The 23,305-nt window shown below is 41.8% G+C and overlaps 1 protein-coding gene across 1 annotated transcript in view; it reads left to right on the top strand.

The window, feature by feature from the left end:
- LOC139396981 (zinc finger protein 135-like) overlaps positions 1-19,833 on the top strand; it is a 41,353-nt gene extending 21,520 nt beyond the window's left edge. The window contains exons 6-9 of the mRNA XM_071143926.1: positions 9,384-9,619; positions 11,263-11,287; positions 15,703-15,938; positions 18,427-19,833. Coding sequence (XP_071000027.1) covers positions 9,384-9,619; positions 11,263-11,287; positions 15,703-15,938; positions 18,427-19,610 — 1,681 coding nt within the window. The 3' untranslated portion in view covers positions 19,611-19,833. The remainder of the gene's footprint in view (positions 1-9,383; positions 9,620-11,262; positions 11,288-15,702; positions 15,939-18,426) is intronic.
- The last annotated feature ends 3,472 nt before the right edge of the window (positions 19,834-23,305 follow it).

The raw sequence follows: 23,305 nt of genomic DNA, 5'->3' as shown, positions 1-23,305 counted from the left end.
CTTGTTCTTCATGATGCTCTCTGCGCTTTTAACGGACCTCTGAGACTATCACAGTGCAGGTGCATTTATACGGAGACTTGATTACACACAGGTGGATTGTATTTATCATCATTAGTCATTTAGGTCAACATTGGATCATTCAGAGATCCTCACTGAACTTCTGGAGAGAGTTTGCTGCACTGAAAGTAAAGGGGCTGAATCATTTTGCACGCCCAATTTTTCAGTTTTTGATTTGTTAAAAAAGTTTAAAATATCCAATAAATGTCGTTCCACTTCATGATTGTGTCCCACTTGTTGTTGATTCTTCACAAAAAAATACAGTTTTATAGCTTTATGTTTGAAGCCTGAAATGTGGCAAAAGGTCGCAAAGTTCAAGGGGGCCGAATACTTTCGCAAGGCACTGTATGTTGCCCACTCACAAACTATTGCAACAATGACATCTATTTCTCACTCATTTAACTATTGAGAGTTTAAAATACTCTCAACACACAGTTTAACCAGGTGCTCTAAAGCCTCCATAGAGTCTGTGCAGCAGGCTGAACCTTACTAACACAATAGGAGAGGTTGTGGTAGACGTGGGCTATCACATATTCCAGTCTGTGCTAGCAAAACAGTCCTGTAGCTTAGCATCTGATTCATCTGACCATTTTTTTATTGATCTAGTCAATGGTGCTTCCTGCTTTAATTTTTGCTTGTAAGCAGGAGGATATAATTATGGTCAGATTTGCCAAATGGAGGGCGAGGGAGAGCTTTGCTTGTATCTCTGTGTGTGGAGTATTGGTGGTCCAGAGTTTATTTTCCTCTGGTTGCACATTTAACATGCTGATAGAAATTTGGTAAAACGTCACAGTATGTCCTTTTGAGTTTTGAATCAGAGTCTTTACCCGACAATCATGTTAGGATATACCAGTTATCCTGTTAGAAGACTTGTTTCCGAGGTGATCAGGAGGATTATGATATGGAGTTACGTTGGGATGCCACCAGGCCGCTAGCGAAGCTGGGAGAAGAGGAGTATTGGGACAGGGCCATGGAGGAAGGAGAACAGGAGTATTGGGACAGGGACACAGAGGAGGGAGAACAGGAGTATTGGGACAGGGACACAGAAAGGAGGGAGAAAAGGAGTATTGGGACAGGGACACAGAAAGGAGGGAGAAGAGGAGTATTGGGACAGGGACGCAGAGGAGGGAGAACAGGAGTATTGGAACAGGGAAACAGAGGAGGGAGTAGAGGAGTATTGGGACAGGGACGCAGAAAGGAGGGAGAAGAGGAGTATTGGGACAGGGACACAGAAAGGAGGGAGAAGAGGAGTATTGGGACAGGGACACAGAAAGGAGGGAGAAGAGGAGTATTGGGACAGGGACGCAGAGGAGGGAGAACAGGAGTATTGGGACAGGGGCACAAAGGAGGGAGAACAGGAGTATTGGGACAGGGACACAGAAAGGAGGGAGAAGAGGAGTATTGGGACAGGGACACAGAAAGGAGGGAGAAGAGGAGTATTGGGACAGGGACACAGAGGAGGGAGTAGAGGAGTATTGGGACAGGGACACAGAGGAGGGAGTAGAGGAGTATTGGGACAGGGACACAGAAAGGAGGGAGAAGAGGAGTATTGGGACGGGGCCACAGTGTCTGGCCACCCCTCATAGCCTGGTTCCTCTCTAGATTTCTTCCTAGGTTCTGGCCTTTCTAGGGAGTTTTTCCTAGCCACCGTGCTTCTACAGTACACCTGCATTGCTTGCTGTTTGGGCTTTTAGGCTGGGTTTCTGTACAGCACTTTGTGACATCAGCTGATGTAAGAAGGGCTTTATAAATGCATTTGATTGATTGATTGATTATTGGGACAGGGCCACAGAAAGGTGGATTTCAGAGGAGGAGGGAGAAGAGGAGTATTGGGACAGGGCCACAGAAAGGTGGATTTCAGAGGAGGAGGGAGAAGAGGAGTGTCACAGTCTGTCCTTTTGAGTTTTGAATCCGAGTCTTTACCAATCATGTTAGGATATATCAGTTATCCTGTTAGAGCTTTTGTACCGAATCCATTGCAGTGTTTCAGGTGACACACTTATGGTCATGTCACAGCAGAGTGCAGGAGGGAGATTCCAAGATGTGGGAAGTGTGCAGGAGGGCATCAGACAGGGGATTGTGTAGTTTCGGTGGATAAAGTTGTGTGTGTCAACCAATTCCACTGAGCAAATTTCAGGTCGTATGAAAATTCTGTTCAACTTCCAGTGCCTGTTTACTGTGAGCACAGAGGCTGTACTCACTTTAAGTTACAGTTTTACCCGTGTCCAAGTAGGCTACTGTGACTATTTGATCATAATGTAGGCTTACCAGGGTGGTATACCATCAAAAAAACAATGGAGAAAATGCATCTCATAATATTTTAACATGGAAATAGCTGTTCTATCATTCAGCCTACAGTAGCAGCCAATGTGTGGTGTTCAATGTCGATCTACATTCCATGAGACTTTAAATAAAAACATGCAGGTCTTCACATTAACCTGTTTATCCACTTGTCCTTCAGACAAGGAGGTGACTAAACATGTGTTGTTTTATGCAAGAAATCACTTTAGAAAACAAAATGTGTTATTATTCCCATACCATTATTACAGAATATCAGACAAATGAAGTTACCCTCTAGCTTATTCAAGACCTCAAAATAAAACTGCCCTTTCAAGACATAAAAAAAAGCTCTTTACCTGACTTTCTTTTCAGATGTCTAGAAATGTAGACATGTTGTGCTCTTGTAGGAAGCAATCACTCCCACATTGTTGACTACAAATAATCTATAACTGGGCTAATAACTCACTAACCAGCAAAGGACATGTCCAAAATGTGCACATGCAGCTCCTGCTTAGATTTCAAAACAACCGCATCAACTCACGACCCTTCATGCTGTAAAAACAGTCCAGTTCAAACTAAATGGCACAGATCAATATATGGCATATATCTATTTACATATAGGCCTACTGCAGCTCTGATTGGTTAGGCCGCACCAGTCTGCGTCGAGTAGGGGCTGAGTTGTGCATGTCAACGCAATAGAATCTTACTCTGATGTGTTCTGCCCACAACAAAGTATCTTGCATAGTTAGTTTTGCGTACTAAGTATTGCATAGTTAGTTTTGCGTACTAAGTCTTGCATAGTTAGTTTTGCGTACTAAGTCTTGCATAGTTAGTTTTGCGTACTAAGTCTTGCATAGTTAGTTTTGCGTACTAAGTCTTGCATAGTTAGTTTTGCGTACTAAGTCTTGCATAGTTAGTTTTGCGTACTAAGTCTTGCATAGTTCATTTTGTTTTCGGTATGTTATATTGAAAGTGGTTAATATTGTGTTGATTCGATCACAGTTGCCACAGTAAAGGGAGAAGTAGTTAAATAACAAGGAAAACTCTAGAAAGTTTAGTGAAGTTCAATCTCATGCCTCTCTCCGTGGGCTGACACTTCTGTGCTGCAGTCCTGGGGAGCTGCCTCTCTCTGTGGGCTGACACTTCTGTGCTGCAGTCCTGGGGAGCTGCCTCTCTCTGTGGGCTGACACTTCTGTGCTGCAGTCCTGGGGGAGCTGCGTGTCAGTCTCCGAGTTACTGCGTGCCCAAGTGCAGTTTGGAGGGAACGTTGGTGTCAACTGTAGGGGTGCCCATGTTGCTGGGGATTGGAAATGTCCAGTGCGAGAGAAGCAGGTTGAGATGTCCAGAGTCACAGTAGTGCAGAAGGTGTCATATGCTGAAGCAGTGAAGAAAGTAGAGGAGATTGGGTCAAAGGTGAGGGATCCTGAATGAGATTTGACTTCAGAAGAGTTACAGTGTGTGTTGAGTGTTGGTGTCCCGTCCTCCCAGGCCGTTGGCGTGGTGCAGGAGCAGATAGGGTCAAAGTAGTGGAATGGGGTAGTGGATTTTTAATTGTGTGTAGGGTAAGTTGGAAGAGTGGTATTTAAAAATATTTAATTTTTATTTTACCCTCTTTTCTCCCCAATTTCGTGGTATCCAATTGGTAGTTAGTCTTGTCCCATCGCTGCAACTCCCTTACAGACTCGGGAGAGGCGAAGGTCGAGAACCGTGCGTCCTCCAAAACACAACCCAGCCAAGCCACACTGCTCGCATAACCCGGAAGCCAGCCGCACCAATGTATCTCTGAGCCTCTCTCTACACCTGGCGACCATGTCAGCATGCATTGCGCCCGGCCCGCCACATCGCGCTAGTGCATGATGGGACAAGGGGGGCAATTGTGCAGCATTTGGTAAATGCCAGGTGCAGAGAGAGGCTCAGAGATATAGAATCAGTCATGATGTATCATATGCAGAGGCTGTAAAACAGACTGGTGGAACTACAGTGAAGACTGATGGAGCTTCCATGGCTGGTCCCGTAGTAAGAGGACCTACTGTCAGACTGATGGAGCTTCCATGGCTGGTCCAGTTGTAAGAGGACCTACTGTCAGATTGATGGAGCTTCCATGGCTGGTCCCGTACTAAGTAGACATACTGTCAAGGCTGGTGCTTCTGCTGGTCCCAACCTATTGCACATTCCCTAAATACTACTCTCCCTCTCTATGTTTTAGCACAACCCTATGTTCCACTATAACTATGTTTAAATATCCATCATTGTAATGTATGTAGGAGGGATCTTAGACCAACACTTACAAACCCTCCAGTGTATGAGTCTCATAGTGTTTACTGGAACAGAAGCAGACACACCCGGTGGCTCTCCAGGAACAGGGTTGGTGGCCAATGCCCTACATACCATGACAGGTCAGGAAAGCCTGATCCCTAGTATGGGCAGACCTACTATATTTAATAGCACAAATAGAGTCTCTTGTTATTGTGGTGTTGATCTGGGCCTGAACTCAGAGCCCAGGGTCTTGGTTCATTGGCACAAATCCCTGAAACCCCCAATAAACCCCTAGTAGATCTTATTGTGTAGATCTGGAAGTATTGGATAGGTGTAAACAATATGCTGATAGCTCCATCTGGAACTCTGATAGGCCAGGTGGGATTAAGGAAATGTCCTGTTGTGTTGTTTTTTGTATTTGAAATTGGTATTGGTACACACTGTTGTTGGGTTGCTAGCTACAGTAGCTAGGTCTCAAAACGAGCTTGCTGGAGCTCTGATCTTTACTCTGCAAAACACTACTTATCTCTGCAATATAGATACAGGCAATTAGTTAGGTATACATGCAGGTAAATATAATACACATAACTATTTGCCTTGTTAACACATTAAATATGCACTATATATCTATCTCTCTTTCTCTCTCTATATATACATACATCTATCTATCCCCATTTCTGATGATCCATGATGTCATCCATGATGTCATCCATGATGTCATCCATGATGTCATCCATGATGTCATCCATGATGTCTTACTAGTACAATGTATTTTCTTTATCTATTTGTTAATTTTCTTATTTTTTAACTGCATTGTTGGGAAGGGCTGGTAAGTAAGTATTTCATGGTAAGGTATACGGTTGTTGTATAAGGCGCGTGTGACAAATACAATTTTATTTGATGGCGGTGTCGCAAGCTACATGCAAAAACTTAAGAAAATCGTTAGGACCAATGAGAGTAGAGCTACTGAGTTTGGTGTCACAAACACTTGTCCATATATGGTATTGCGTTGGCAGCCATATTGGATTTCTATGGAGTGATGTCCCTGCAACCGGGAAACGTTATACCTCCTATTCGGGGATGCCATGTTTGCAGTTTTCCTGTGGGCTACTTGGAAAACGATATCGGGTTAAAATGTAATGGTGGCGGGTTGCGGGTTTTTGGGCTACTTCTTAATTGCACCGCAGCAGCTATAGCATTTTCCTTTAAAATATTTATTTCAATGTGACCTGCTGCTGACTATCAGGCAGTGAGGCAGTCTGTTGCTGAGCAAGTGAGTGGTGGGGAGTGGGAGGGCCGGAGGCCGAGGTGTGTGTGGTTTGAGACTGAGTGCTGCAGCAGGCAGCTGAGTAACGTGAGTGACGCCTTGATAGCATCATCTGGACATGTGTGCAACAAGAGTTCAACATTCACCTTCTGCTACCATTTCTGTCAAACCGTTTACGCATACAGTTTTACTCGCACGTTCGATACATTCAATGTATGCACCACACAACGCACTACAACTGCCTCTGCAACGCAATACTGCAAGGCAAACAAAGCGTTCCATTGGAAACAAGTTGTACTTCTGGTGTACAAAATCACTGTCGGTGTGATCGAGGCGTGAGAGGAGACAGAACGGCACGCGCGAAAACCATATAAAGCGAAGGGTTTTAAGCATACTCAGTTCTTGGATCTCGAGCGGGACATTTTAAATAGAAGTTATGGAACTCCCTCGCGTGCTTCTGTTACGGAAAAGTCCACAATGAAACTGATATTAAATGTGGAGAATGATACATATGTTAGCCATTAAGTAGCCTATTAATTTGTATGCCTATGTAAGCTACTGTAGCCTACCATTTCATACAATAAACATGTTGAGATGACGATATCACTGGAGTCACTGCAAATAAATTTGTGCCACTTGTGTAGCCTACCTGGAGCTGTCAAACGGATTTAATCCATAGCCTATAACTTCAGTTTATTGTTCTTGTAGCCTTGTGTAATTATGCAATTATTAATGGCCATGTTTAGTTAATGAAATAGGAAGTTATCAGTTGTGATTATGGGCACAGTTATATCAGCTGTTGCTAGAATGCATTAGACTGAAGGTAATAGTCAGTCAGATTAGGCTACAGGTAAATATACAAATTATTAATATATGATTCAGTGATTGAAATTCAAGACCCCGTCCTCAGTAGTTTATTCCAGGAGGCCATTGGGCAATAACCATTTCTTACGTAACAATCGCCTCGCTATTCATGTTAACTAAATGCTCTGTCAATTTGAACTAAGCAAGCTGATAAATCATTCATCTTATATATTGCCTAGGCTACTGTGGGCTATCTGGCTAGATGCAAGTAGTATATAGCTAACCAAACCATGGCAAAGTTGAATTACAATCATAAACCCAGATTTTAGTCAGTAAGCCTAGCCTATGCATATTTGAAATGACAAGTTAATAGCCTTCATTGTAAAGGGTTTAAGTCAATATCCTAATTAGTTTTTTGAAGTTCGTCCAAGTGTTTCTTGCACAGAGATCTCGAGATCCTCTGTCCAACTTTCATCCCTCAAACTCTCCTGTTGGATTGATTAATAGTTATGCACATGCGCACAAGAGATTTATTTACAATCATAGCAGTTAAATCTACATCCAATGACTGAAAATGATCTGGCGAGTTTAATAAGAGCGAATTGTCTTTAGTCTTGAGACATATTCAAATTCCTTTATTAGTCATGTTAGCTTGCAATAATTATTATTTTGATGGAAAACCAAATGTAACTTCTTACGTCGATATTCCTTCTTAATTCGCTCCATAACGTTGTGGAAAAGGCGATAACTATGGCAAAATATGTCAACTCCTCTCTTGCGGCTGAAAAAAAATCGGCACGTTTTCAGGCCTTGTGGACGGGTTTTGATCATTGGGCTAGACATTTCTGATACACCTGGCAACCCCGATCGCATTCTTCAGAATAAAGAAACGCCATAACTGTGCTGTCAAGAGGATAACTTTTGTGTCCGTTTCTCTTCATTACTGAAGGTATGTGATAGCAAGTTTAAACAGTCTAACATCGAAAGAACGTCATAACATGCTAGATAACAAATCATTCCGGTTTTATGCGTTATTGTTTGTGTCAAACCCAGTGAGTGAAAAACGTGATTAAAAACTATTTTACATGTCACGTAGACTTGGGGGTCTTCCGAGTGAATGTACATCATTTCGACAAGGTCATTTCATAAAGAATCTATTTGAGATTTTTTTTGTTCGTTTTTACATGTTATTGGTTTTGTGTAAAATGAAGCTCCTGAGTTGGTAAAATGGCGGCGTCCACTCTGTCTGCGGAGGAGCCCCTCGACTTCTTTTGGAAGTCTATTTTGGGGGTCTTTTAAGGTGCGGGCTGGATTTCAAAATCCACGGACCGGACCAAACTTATCAAATTATAGACGTTTATGTTTTACAATTTCGGCCGACCCTTGGCTTGGCCCAAACATTTGACTGGACCGAATTCATGCAGTTTTAAATAGAGGGGTCCAGCTGCAACGTCATCTCTCAGCACAGTCGCCCCTCAGGGTCTCTGTGCTGCCTGCCCACTACCGATAGGTCGTCTATCGATGCAGTGCGTCTCTTAGGAAAAGTGGGGGTTTCGAAAGGTGCCACTCAATACCTCGTTTGGGTTGTCAGACTTTAGTCATGATCTGCAGAAATGACAGTAAGGAATTTCAGTTATGCAAAAAAAATAAAACTCTTCACTCACTGAACTGTATCTTTGATCTTTACCTACCTAACCGTAGTTAAGTTGTTCGTAAATGTAAATGCTAGCTAACGTTAGCTACCTTATAAAACACATTTATTTTACTATGTATTATTTGTTATTGAATATTTTAACACCCACTTCTCCTGATATTGTTCCTTTGGAAAGGCCCACTTCTCCTTTGTATCGTTCCTTTGGAAACGCCCACTTCTCCATATATCGTTCCTTTGGAAACGCCCACTTCTCCATATATCGTTCCTTTGGAAACGCCCACGTCTCCATATATCGTTCCTTTGGAAACGCCCACTTCTCCATATATCGTTCCTTTGGAAACGCCCACTTAACCTGAGAGATGCACTGCACTGAGATGACATATCAGTAGGTGGCAGGCAGCATAGAGACTCTGACAGATGATGTCACAGCTGGACCCTACTGGCTTTAGGGTTTGTTTGTAAATGTACTCTAGAGTGCGCTCTGGGCGTTGGTAAAATTCAGAGGACTGTCAGCTTGTCTGCGTTTCGCTCAGTGCAGGCAGTAAGGGGGCAGCAGTAGAGACGGACAGTTTCACACAGTCACACTACAGTTTGGAAGCTGAATGTAATGATTATCAGTTTTCTACATGTGTAATAATATTCAGACACATTCAGTTGTTTCCGTCTTTATTTATAAATGTTACTATGGTGTGAACGGGAAATACAAGAGATTTTTGTTAGTTGAAATAATATGTCGGAGACGTGGTTGTTCAGGAAAATAGTTCATAATACTGCCTAAAACAAACGGCAACCTAAATGGTTTTTGAGTCATTTATGGATTTATGTGAATTGAGGAAATCTACTATAGGTTAAGAGTACTTACGTTGTGTCATTTAAAGTGTGCACTTTGTGTCTAATGGGAATTAATGTTGAGTTGTCAATGCTTAGCTACCTGATCTATTGAAATGAGAATTTAATTAAAAAATATATAATATATTTTTAGAGAATAAAGAAAGTGCCAGAACTGTCAAGGCAATAACTTTTGTGTTTGTTTCTCTTTATTACTACAGGACGACTCAGGTCAAGTCTGAGGCCAGTAATATCAACAGTGAAGACAAACCCAGCCTGCCTCTCTCCTTCCACACTGAGTCCAAACCTACAGTCACTGGGTCCTGATTGTGACAGTGGAGCCCAGTTTGCACTGCAGGATCCAGAGATGGCATCAGTGAAGCTGGAAGACTGCAGTCAAACACTGGAGCTGAATGTTGACATTAAAGATGAAGAAGAAGAGGAGGAGAAGATTGGGACATGTGTTTCTCATGGTAAAAGCAGGTTCTACCTAACTAAGTTTGTTGTTCATTCCAATTTCCCACTGTGTATGAAAAGTTGCAGTAGAACTGTTTCAATGAGAAGGTAGATGATATTTCATGCTATTGAGTCTTGCATGGTTTGACACCAGTATTGCCAGCATTTGTTTTATTCACTGGACTGTCTGGAGTGTTCAGAGAGTAGACTAAAGAAGTGAAGTAGACAAACTGACGTTGTTTTAAAGTTCTATGAAATGAGTCTGTGTAGTTTCTAACCCTTGTGATAGTGAGTGGAGGATGATATAGCTCATACTTTTCATGACTTATGAGATACTTTTAGAATAGTTTTATTCCCCATTGTATTGTACAGCCTACTGATATGAATACACACAGTACCAGACTACTGATATGAATACACACACTACCAGACTACTGATATGAATACATACACTACCAGACTACTGATATGAATACACACAGTACCAGCCTATTGATATGAATACGTACAGTACCAGACTACTGATATGAATACACACAGAACCAGACTACTGATATGAATACATACACTACCAGACTACTGATATGAATACATACACTACCAGACTACTGATATGAATACATACACTACCAGACTACTGATATGAATACATACAGTAACTACATACAGTAAGATTGGTAAATCTGTTAATCATGGTAAAAGCAGGTTCAATCTATTCTGTAATTCTGACATTACACATCCCTGCCAAATTCGGACTGCACAGCAGTGGTCATTTTGTACATGTTTACACTGACATTTGAGTCATTTAGCAGACGCTGTTATCCAGAGCGACTTATCTTCATCAGTTCATTCATGTTAAGATAGCTTGTTGAGACAACCACATGTCATAGTAAATAAACTCAGTAAAAAAAAGAAACGTCCATTTTTCAGGACTTTTGTCTTTCAAAGATCATTAGTAAAAATCCAAATAACTTCACAGATCTTCATTGTAAAGGGTTTAAACACTGTTTCCCATGCTTGTTCAATGAACCATAAACAATTAATGAACATCCACCTGTGGATTGGTCGTTAAGACACTAACAGCTTACAGACGGTAGGCAATTAAGGTCACAGTTATGAAAACTTAGGACACTAAAGAGGCCTTTCCACTGATTCTGAAAAACATCAAAATAAAGATGCCCAGGGTCCCTGCTCATCTGCGTGAATGTGCCTTAGGCATGCTGCAAGGAGGCATGAGGACTGCAGATGTGGCCAGGACAATAAATTGCCATGTCTGTACTGTGAGACGCCTAAGACAGCGCTACAGGGAGAGGATGGACAGCTGATCATCCTCGCAGTGGCAGACCACGTGTGACAACACAGGATCGGTACATCCGAACATCACACCTGCAGGACAGGTACAGGATGGCAACATCAACTGCCCGAGTTACACCAGGAACGCACAATCCCTGCATCAGTGCTCAGATGCTCAGACTTTCCGCAATAGGCTGAGGCTAGACTGAGGGCTTGTAGGCCTGTTGTAAAAGGCAGGTCCTCACCAGACATCACCGTCACAAACCCACAGTCATTGGATCAGACAGGACTGGCGAAAAGTGCTCTTCACTGACGAGTCGCGGTTTTGTCTCACCAGGGGTGATGGTCGGATTCGCGTTTATCGAAGGAATGAGCATTACACAGAGGCCTGTACTCTGGAGCGGGATCGATTTGGAGGTGGAGGGTCCATCATGGTCTGGGGCGGTGTGTCACAGCATCATCGAACTGAGCTTGTTGTCATTGCAGGCAATGTCAACGCTGTGCGTTACAGGGAAGACATCCTCCTCCTTCATGTGGTACATGACCCTCCTGCATGACAATGCCACCAGCCATACTGCTCGTTCTGTGCGTGATTTCCTGCAAGACAGGAATGTCAGTGTTCTGCCATGGCCAGCGTGTTCTGTGTTACTGTAATTTAAATATACCAATGTGTTTTCATTAATTGAATTCCATTAATCTATTTCATGAGAATTTGTAAGATTCTTGTTTGCATAAAATAGACGGAGACCAGTCTTATCAATAATAAGTAACAGAATTTATTCTCGGAGCGCGCTGCCACGTTACCACGAGCAACAGTTTATATACAATAACATGACGTCATTTCATTGCTCCTAAAATGAATCTCCTCCTCCAGACCGGGTCAAAGGGAACGTTAAAGGTTCATTCTGAGTTAATTCTGACCCCCCTAGCACATACACAAGACACACAACACAACTGAATTAACTTTTGACTCCTCACCATTATCGATCACCACTTAGCTGACAGTTCTAATTAACAGAAAACCTAGGAATGCACTCACTGCCTTATCTAAAACACCCCAGAGCTCAGTTTCGTCGGTTCAACCATAGGTTAACTACCTTATGTTTACTTAATCCACAAACCATTCCTTTCTTCCTAGTTGGAATGGTGTTCATTAACTTTTATTACTCCTTGTACGTGTCACACAATCCCTTCTTATGAACTCATATTGTTCATCAGATATAATAAAACAGAGTATAAGTTTACTTAGTTACGTACCCATTTGAAACTGCCTATTTCTCAGGCCCAGAAACTAGAATAAGCATACAATTGTCAGATTAGGATAGAAAACACTCTAAAGTTTCCAAAACTGTCAAAATACTGTCTGTGAGTATAACAGAACTGATATTGCAGGCGAAAACCTGAGGTAAATCCAATATGGAAGTGCTGTTTTTCCTGAAAGCTCTCTATTCCATTGGATGCCTTGCCTCCATTTAAAGAGATATCAACCAGATTCCTTTTCCTATGGCTTCCTCAAGCTGTGAACAGTCTTTAGACATAGTTTCAGGCTTTTATTTTGAAAAATGAGCGAGAAAGAACCCATTGCGCCAGTGGATGGCGGGTGCCAGCAGAGTTTTTCATGCGCTACAGCCATTTTCTCTCTCTCGCCTATGGAAGAAGCTACATTCCGGTTGACATATTATCGATTATATATTGTAAAAACAACCTGAGGATTGATTATAAAAAACATTTGACATCTCTCTACGCACATTACGGATACTATTTGGAATTTTCATCTGTGATGTCGTGACCGCTCAAGCCTGTGGATTTCTGAACATAACGCGCCAAACAAATGGAGGTATTTTGGATATAAAAATAATCTTTATGGAACAAAAGGAACATTTGTTGTGTAACTGGGAGTCTCGTGAGTGCAAACATCCGAAGATCATCAAAGGTAAGCGATTTAATTTATTGCTTTTCTGACTTTCGTGACCAATCTACTTGGCTGCCTGCTGTTTGTAATATTTTGTCTACTGAGAGAGATGTTCTCACATAAACGCTTGTTATGCTTTCGCCGAAAAGCTTTATTGAAATCTGACACGCCAGGTGGATTAACAAGCTAAGCTGTGTTTTGCTATATTGCACTTGTGATTTCATGAAAAAGATATATTTTTAGTCATTTAATTTGAATTTAGCTCTCTGCAATTCAACGGATGTTGATGAAAATGATCCCGCTAACGGGATGGGTGCGTCAAGAAGTTTAAAGCAAAAACTCAAACAGGACGTACCAGTGACGCGCTCAATACGGAACAGGTCCGACGTAGCGGATGCTAAGCTACAGGACTGTTTTACTAGCACAGTGACCGTACGTACATATCCCAATCAGAAGCCGTGGATTACAGGCAACATCTGCACTGAGCTAAAGGCTGGAGCAGCTGCTTTCAAGGAGCAGGACACTAATCCGGACGCTTATAAGAAATCCCGCTACGCCCTATGATGAACCATCACACAGGCAAAGCGTCAATACAGGACCGAGATCAAATCCTACTACACCAGCTCTGACAGTCGTCAGGTTGTGGCAGGGTTTACAAACTATCACAGATTACAAAGGGAAACCTAGCCACGAGCTGCCCAGTGACGCGAGCCTACCAGTTGAGTTAAATGCCTTTTATGCTCGCTTCGAGGCAAGCAACACCGAATCATGCATGAGAGCACCAGCTGTTCCAGCCGATGTGAGTAAGACCTTAACATTCACAAGGCTGCAGGGCCAGACAGATTACCAGGATGCGTACTCGGAGCTTGCGCTGTCCAGCTGGAAAATGTCTTCACTGACATTTTCAACCTCTCCCTAACCCAATCTGTAATACTTACATGTTTCAAGCAGACCACCAAGGTAACATGCCTAATTGACTACTGACCTGTAGCACTCACATCTGTAGCCATGATATGCTTTGCAAGGTTGGTTATGGCTTACATCAACACTATCATCCCAGGACCCACTCTAAATAGCATACCGCCCCAACAGATCCACAGACAACACAATCTGTATTGCACTCCACACTACCCTTTCCCACCTGGACAAAAGGAACACATATGTGAGAATTCTGCTCATTGACTACAGCTCAGCGTTCAACACCATAGTGGCCTCTAAGCTTATCACTAAGCTAAGGACCCTGGAACTGAACACCTCCCTCTGCAATTGGATCCTGGACTTCCTGACGGCCCGCCCCCAGGTGGTGAGGGTAGGCAATAACAAATCCGCCACGCTGACCCTTAACACGGGGCCCCCTCTGCGATCCATGCTTAGTCCCCTCCTGTACTCCCTGTTCACCCAAGACTGCATGAGCATTAAGTTTGCCGACGACACGACAGTGGAAGGCCTGATCACCGACAATGACAAGACCGCCTATAGGGAAGAGGTTAGAGACCTGGCAGTGTGCTGCAAGACAAAGGAGCTGATCATGGACTACAGGAAAAGGAGGGCCAAGCACACCTCCATTCACATTGATGGGGCTGTAATGGAGAAGGTCGAGAGCTTCAAGTTCCTCGGTATCAACATCAACTTTCATGGTCCAGGCACACCAATACAGTCGTTAGGAGGGCACAACAATGCCTATTCCCCTTCAGGAGGGTTAAAAGATTTGGCATGAGTCCTCAGATCCTCAAAACGTTCTACAGCTGCACCATCGAGGGCATCCTGACTGATTGCATCACTGCTTGGTATGGCAACTGCTCGGCATCCGACTTCAAGGCGCTACAGAGGGTAGTGCGTACGGCACAGCACCACACTGGGGCCGAGCACCCTGCCATCCAGGACCTCTATACCAGGCGGTGTCAGAGAAAGGCCCTAAACATTGTAAAAGACTCCAGCCACCAGAGTCACAGACTGTTCTCGCTGCTACCGCACGGCAAGCGGTACCGGAGCACCAAGTCTGGTACCAAAACGCTCCTTAACAGCTTCTACCCCCAAAGCCATAAGACTACTGAACAGTTAATCAAATGGTGACCTGGACAATTTGCATTGACCCCCTTTTTATTTTATTCTTATCTATTATTATGTTTTGCACGGACTCAGGCTCGAAGTACACTCACTCGACCCTAAACACACACACCACTAATACACACAAAACACACACACATATTGACGGCACACACAAATACATTCACATTCCTTCACGCTCTGAATACTTATATAAATACGTTTTTTTATTTTTTTATTTTTTATGCATTTGCAAGAATGTCTAAAAACCTGTTTTCGCTTTGTCATTAAGGGGAATTCTGATGTCATGGGGTATTGTGTGTAGATTGAGGATAATAATACATTTTATCCATTTTAGAGTAAGGCTGCAAAATATGGAAAAAGTCAAGGGGTCTGAGTACTTTCGAAATGCACTGTACGTGAATTCAGGAAATCTACTACATAGGTTCATAATTTTTTTTAAACCGTCCTCGCCCGGGCGCGAACCAGGGACCTTCTGCACACATCAACAACTGACACCTACGAAGCTTCGTTACCCATCGCTCCACAAAAGCCGCGGCCCTTGCAGAGCAAGGGGAACTACTACTTCAAGGTCTCAGAGCAAGTGACGTCACTGATTGAAACGCTATTTAGCGCCCACGCTAACTAAGCTAGCCGTTTCACATCCATTACACTTGCGTAATTTAAAGTGTGCACTTTGTGTCAAATGGGAATGAATTTTTGTTGTCAATGCTTAGCTACTTGATCTATTGAAATTAGATCATTGAACAGGAAAAAACATATTTTACAGAATAAAAAAGTTCCAGAACTGTCAAGACGATAATTTTTATGTCTGTTTCTCTTTATTACTACATCAACAGTGAGGACAAACCCAGCCTGCCTCTCTCCTTCCACACTGAGTCCAAATCTTCAGTCACTGGGTCCTGATTGTGACAGTGGAGCCCAGTTTGCATTGCAGGATCCAGAGATGACATCAGTGAAGCTGGAAGACTGCAGTCAAACACTGGAGCTGAATGTCAACATTAAAGATGAAGAAGAGGAGGAGGAGGAAGAGGAGGAGAAGATTGGTAAATCTGTTAATCATGGTAAGAGCAGGTTCAATCTATTCTGTAATTCTGACATCACACATCCCTGCCAAACTCCAGACTGCACAGCAATGGTTGTTTTGTACATTTTTACACTTACATTTGAGTAATTTAGCTCGGTTTGGGATGTAGGATTTGAGCATAACCTGAAGGTAGGGAGGGGCAGTTCCCTTTGTTTCTCTGTAGGCAAGCACCATGATCTTGTAGTGGATGCGAGCTTCGACTGGAAGCCTGTGCAATGTACGGAAGAGCAGGGTGACATGGGGGAACTTGGGAATGTTGAACACCAGACAGACTGCAGTGTTCTGGATAAGTTGCTAGACAAAGCGACTAGACGTAATAGTGCCTGAAATAATGTGATTTGTCTTGTATGAGACATGTTGCTAGGCCTATGGGGCGGCAGGTAGCCTAGTAATTAGAGCGTCGAATCCCCGAGCTGCCAAGGTAAACATCTGTTGTTCTGCCCCTGAACAAGGCAGTTAACCCAGTGTTCCCCAGTAGGCCGTCATTGAAAATAAGAATTTGTTCTTCACTGACTTGCCTAGTTAAATAAAGGTATAAAAAAATATGAGCTGAGGTCCACTAGAGTTAACAATTATTCGTGGGAACTGCAAACTACTTACCCTAAACATCCCCCAAACCTACATGGATGGGAAGCATGTGTGATAAGACCTGTACTCAGAAGCCGACTGTCTAACTCGTGAAACTTTGAGACCATAGAAACTGTAGGACCACCCGTGAAAAGGCACTTGAGTAAAAGTATTATGAAAAACTGAGCGCTAACCAAGGACCGATGAACCAGTAAGGGAACCAATGTGGTAAAAACTCGTTGCTGGGTAGCCTTCATTTGCAACTAGAAAATGGTGACTGGGACCAAATCGTTGTTAGTAGGTTAGGATGTTGAAACTTGCATAGAGAAGCATTTCCCCGAATAAATTCAGGCAAGGTGAATCCCGGTACATAGAAACTGAAGCAAATTAACAAATTGTTAGAATTATGGAGAAGAAAACCCCCATGTATTTAACATTAATAGGCTACAGGCAAAATGACTGAAGCTTAAAGCCACAGTTCTTATTCGATACATTATTGACGATAGCCACCTTGACACTTGGTTTGCAGCTGGGAGGAGAATGTATCATTATGAGATGGGGACTAATGGCCAAGACTGATGCAACAAGATATTGCAGAAGACATTTTGTTTATAACGAGATGAAAATGCAAGTAAAAATGTAAATACCTAAAAATGAGTAAAAGGCAACTAAACTCATAAAGCATGGATGAAATATTACTTTTATCGCTGAAGAATCAGAATGATAAAATGGCTGATATTGCAAATCACCCCTTGTAAAATAGGCTACGATTATGCATGTAAGCCAACTTAATGTCACATATGACTGTTGGTGAGAAGATGAAATAAATATCCATGATTGCTGACGATGGCTCTTGGGTACACCTTAGTTCGAGTCCACTCCTATCCAGTTATTAAATAAGAATAGAATATGTTTCTAAACACTTCTACGTTAATAATTATGAGTGAGAAAGTAACAGATGCAAAACACATCATAGCCTTCCGCCAAAACAAATGCTAACCTCCCCTCTTCGTTTAATGGTGAGAGGTTAGCATGTATTGGGGGTATTATATTTGTGTGTCTGTAACTTTCTCACTCATCATTATTCACAATATACAGTGCATTGCGAAAGTATTCGGCCCCCTTGAACTTTGCGACCTTTTGCCACTTTCAGGCTTCAAACATAAAGATATAAAACTGTATTTTTTTTGTGAAGAATCAACAACAAGTGGGACACAATCATGAAGTGGAACGACATTTATTGGATATTTCAAACTTTTTTAACAAATCAAAAACTGAAAAATTGGGCGTGCAAAATGATTCAGCCCCTTTACTTTCAGTGCAGCAAACTCTCTCCAGAAGTTCAGTGAGGATCTCTGAATGATCCAATGTTGACCTAAATGACTAATGATGATAAATACAATCCACCTGTGTGTAATCAAGTCTCCGTATAAATTTTCATGTTGTTTAATCAGCTTCTTTATGTCACACCTGTCAGGTGGACGGATTATTTTGGCAATGGAGAAATGCTCACTAACAGAGATGTAAACATTTTTGAGAAATAATCTTTTTGTGAATATGAAACATTTCTGGGATATTTTATTTCAGCTCATGAAACCTTTCGACCAACACTTTACATGTTGCATTTATATAGACCACAAGCCTGACTGTTACCCACTTTTAGAATAGATGTATTCCCCGTTTGGATTGTACAGCCTACTGATGAGTTCATATGTTACTGCTACAGCCAGAAGAGGACTGGCCACCCCTCAGAGCCTGGTTCCTCCTTTCTAGGGAGTTTTTCCTAGCCAATGTGCTTCTACATATGCATTGCTTGCTCTTTAAGGGCTTCATAAAATGCATTTGATTGACATGTATATCACACCAACTGACTGGTTCTTCTGATGTTGTTCACACAGGAGACCATGTTGAGACATTCTCTACATCCAGAGAGCAACAGCAGGAAGATCACAGAGCTAAGAGGTCTCACCACTGCCCACATTGTGAGGAGATTTTCCCAATTCTATCAAATCTAAAAATACACCTAAAAATACACACAGACCAGAATCTGTATTCCTGCACAGATTGTGAGAAGAGATTCACAACATCACATGTTCTGACAGCTCATCAGAAAGTGCACACTGGAGAGAAGCCATACTTCTGCTTTGTCTGTGGGGAGAGTTTCTCTCAACAGGGCCATCTAAAAACCCACCATCGAATACACACAAGAGAGAAGCCATACTCCTGCTTTGACTGTGGGGAGAGTTTCTCTCAACAGGGCCACCTAAAAACCCACCAACGAATACACACAGGAGAGAAGCCTTACTCCTGCTCTGACTGTGGAAAGAGTTTCTCTCAACTGGGCAGCTTAAAAACACACAAACGTATACACACAGGAGAGAAGCCTTACTCCTGCTCTTACTGTGGGGAGTGTTTCTCTCAACTGGGCAACTTAAAAACACACGAACGTATACACACAGGAGAGAAGCCTTTCTCCTGCACTGACTGTGGGAAGAGCTTCACAACATCACAAGCTCTGACAGTTCATCAGCGAGTGCACACTGGAGAGAAGCCTTACTACTGCTCTGAATGTGGAAAGAGTTTCTCCCAATTGGATATGTTAAAATGTCACCAACGAATACATACAGGAGAGAAGCCTTACTCCTGCTCTGACTGTGGTAAGAGTTTCTCTCAACTGGGCAACTTAGAAGCACACCAACGTATACACACAGGAGAGAAGCCTTACTCCTGCTCTGAGTGTGGGAAGTGCTTCACAACATCAGCTGAGCTAAAAGTTCATAAAAGATCACACACAGGAGAGAAGCCTTACACCTGTTCTGACTGTAGAAAGAGTTTCTCCCGATTGGATATGTTAAAATGTCATCAGCGAATACATACAGGAGAGAAGCCTTATTCCTGCTCTGACTGTGGAAAAAGGTTCTCCCAACTGGGCAACTTAGAAGCGCACCAACGTATACACACAGGAGAGAAGCCTTACTCCTGCTCTGACTGCGGGAAGAGTTTCTCCCGATTGGATACCTTAAAACGCCACAAATGTATACATAAAGGGCAGAAGCCTCATCAGTTCTCTCAGACCAGCTAAGAATTAAAGTCACTCCATCACTTAAAGATGCACTATGTAGAAATCACTCCACCATTTCCTGCATGTTAAAATTGCAATAGTTCTAAAATAAGCAGTCATTGTGTCACAGCCATCTAAACCGCTGTGAAATATATTTTCCATGATCAAAATATTGTATTTTCAGCTGTTGTACAAAAATGGAAGTAAAAAAACTAAACTTCAGAACGGGAAGCATAGAAATAGTGCACATAGAACAGATCTACTGCTTCTTAGACCGAGAGAAGCCTTACTCCTTGTCTGACTGTGGAAAAGGCTTCACAGCACTGGGTGATCTAAAAGTTAATCAGCGAACACACACTGGGGAAAAGCTTGTGTGTACTGCACTGCCTGTGGGAATATTTTATCTCTATTGGACACCTTAGCTAAGCTTGGGTGTTATCCAGATTGTCATACCTTCATACTGACCTTGTGCCATACCAGAATATTAGGTAACTGCACGCAAAAAAATATATATATATATATTTTAGACAGCATATAATAGACAGCATCCAGGAGAAGTTAGCTAACTAACTACTAAATTAGTAAACCAAATGCACAACTGCAGAGCATTTAGCACATTTTAGACTGTTAACTTAAAGGGATATTCCTCATCTCCAGCACCACCCCAACATCAACATGTGAATATTGCGTGTTTCTGTAGTAAAAAAAGATTGAGGAAGATAAGTGTTTCTAATGACATCATCGGTGTGCATCGTGTGATTTTTTTTTGGACCAATTTATGAGGAGGCATTGCCTACTAATTGGTTGATGATGTCATTTTCACATGTTGATGTTTGGTTGGTGCTTCATTTCCCTTTAATAGAGTTAGTTATAAGATATTATATATTTGTCACATATATGTACCGACAGATGTAGCCTATTGAATATTATAAAATATGCATTAAATGCATCCTCCAATTGTAAAGTCTGTCTATGCCCATACAGGAGACAGTGTTGAGAGCAACAGCATGAGTAGAGCAAAGAGGTCTCACCACCGCCAGTTCTCTCAGAACAGTTAAGATTAGAGTCTTAAAATAAGTTGTAACAGTAAATTGGATCAAATGAAGAAAGTGTAGAACACTATTGTAATCCTATTGTTTCTCACTGTGAGAAAACTGTGCAGAGGAAAGGGAGTGTTTATAGAATGTTAGCCTCTCTTTACTTTACATATCACTGTGCACCTTGTCTATTTTGGTGTGTTTTGTTAGCTTCTAATGTAAAGATATTGAGATGACCTTGGATTTTCAGTTAGTGTTAAATATCTTCTGTGAGGCTTCTCATTTTAAAAACAAACATTTTATAGTTTAACAGTTGACGTGGTGTTACTGCTTCCCTCTCAGCCTGGTCTAACTCTTTCTGTGGGGAGAGTTTCAACTGGTCAGCTTAAAAACACACCAACTGTATACACACAGGAGAGAAGCCTTACTCCTGCGCTTTGGATGGGTGGGCGTATAACACGAACATCTAGCAACCCAAAGGTTGCATGTTTGAATCTCATCACAGATGACTTCAGCTTATTTTAGCTAATAAGCAACTTTGCAACGTCTTACTCCTTTTTAGATACTACTTAGCATGTTAGCTTAGCAAGCCGCTCCTTAGCATGTTAGCTTAGCAAGCCGCTCCTTAGCATGTTAGCTTAGCAAGCCGCTCCTTAGCATGTTAGCTTAGCATGCCGCTCCTTAGCATGTTAGCTAAAAGTTTTTCCCCTAACCCTAAACTTAACCCAAAGCATAGCCACCTAGCTAGCATTAGCAACAATAAATTGTAATTCGTAACATATTGAACATTTGTAACATATTTTACAAATTCCAATTCATAACATATCATATAAATTGTAATTTATACGTCCTACAATTTCTATTCTACAATACATGACCAAAAGTATGTGGACACCTGCGCATCGAACATCTCATTCCAAAAACATGGGTATTAATATGGAGTTGGTCCCCCTTTTGCCGCTATAACAGGCTCTTCCGGGAAGGCTTTCCACCAGATGTTGGAACATTGCTGTGGGCACTTGCTTTCATTCGGGTTGTCCCTTTACAGTTCTCTGTGAGAATGAACTAGTAGACACAACATGTATCAGATAGAGATGATCAGTTTTCAGCATTAGTTTGTGGGGATTATTTTTGCTATTAAACAACTGTTTAATGATACACAGGTTATGAAACTACTACGTGTTTATTAAGTTATCTTTTAAAAACATTTGTTTTAGTCATTGATAATGAATGTGTTTGGATAACTGCATAAGTTAAGTTAATTGATCTGCTAATTAAAAATAAAGTTACATGAATTTGTACTGGTCAAACTCTTCTTCTCTTTAGTATTCAGTTCTTCATATTAGATCTGACAGTATGAATGGTTCTTATGGTTGTATTCAGTTCTTCATATTAGATCTGACAGTATGAATGGTTCTTATGGTTGTGTTCAGTTCTTCCATATTAGATCTGACAGATCTGACTATGAATGGTTCTTATGGTTGTATTCAGTTCTTCATATTAGATCTGACGGTATGAATGGTTCTTATGGTTGTATTCAGTTCTTCATATTAGATCTGACTATGAATGGTTCTTATGGTTGTATTCAGTTCTTCCATATTAGATCTGACAGTATGAATGGTTCTTATGGGCTGAGTGCCTGGAGTGTTTTGGTATGACTACAGTCAGGAGTTCTCTCTGACGCTGTGATGTCACCAGGACAGAACCACATGTCTCTATAACACTCCAGGCCAGGTGGCAGTGATGCGCCTTTAACGTTGGTCTGAACAACACCAATAAACATCAAACAAGAAGAACGCACTCTCAGTGATCATGCCCCCTCCCCATGCTGCAAAGCAATCGAGAGCAATAGTAATGGTCTTTTTGTAGGCACTAAAAGGTCTGTGGTAAACACAGGCTTAGATCTCATACGTTTTCTATGAGTTAATCTTCATCAGCTAACATCACTTTTTTTGCATTTTGCTGCAGTTATGTATCATATAAAGCACATAAAATGCTTCATAGTTCATACAGGTCCTGTTAAATGACTGATATGATCTCGTAGAACAAAACGTATAAGATCTCCTAAGCCTGTGTTAAAACTTGTTACGGAGGTGGTCCCTGCACAGGGACAGCTCAGCGGAAATTTCAGAGCGCCACCTATAGTACTCGAGTATAGTACTCGATAAATCTCAAACTTTCATAAAAATACACATGCAAGGTACTGAATTAAAGCTACACTCGTTGTGAATCTAGCCACCAAGTCAGATTTGTAAAATGCTTTTCGGCGAAAGCATGAGAAGCTATTATCTGATAGCATGCACCCCCCCCAAAATACCAGCACGACACGTAAACAACAGATTTTGCGGTAGCCGGCGCTACCCAAAACGCAGAAATAAAATATAAAACATTCATTACCTTGGACGAGCTTCTTTGTTGGCACTCCTATATGTCCCATAAACATCACAATTGGGTCTTTTTCCCGATTAAATCCGTCATTGTATACCCAAAATGTCATTTGCTGAAGGCCTGTCTGATGCTGCAAAAAGCCCATTTACAAGACGCAACGTCACTTTTTAAAATTACAAAAGTCGCCTATAAACTTTTACAAATCACTTCAAACGACTTTTCTAAACCAACTTTAGGTATTAATAAACGTTAATGATGTATCAAATTGATCACGGGGCGATCTGTATTCGA

This window comes from Oncorhynchus clarkii, unplaced genomic scaffold, assembly GCF_045791955.1.
Source record: "Oncorhynchus clarkii lewisi isolate Uvic-CL-2024 unplaced genomic scaffold, UVic_Ocla_1.0 unplaced_contig_7974_pilon_pilon, whole genome shotgun sequence".
Classification (NCBI taxonomy): Eukaryota; Metazoa; Chordata; class Actinopteri; order Salmoniformes; family Salmonidae; genus Oncorhynchus; species Oncorhynchus clarkii.
The sequence above is the reverse complement of the archived record's forward strand: the minus strand, read 5'-3'. Positions and strand labels throughout refer to the sequence as shown.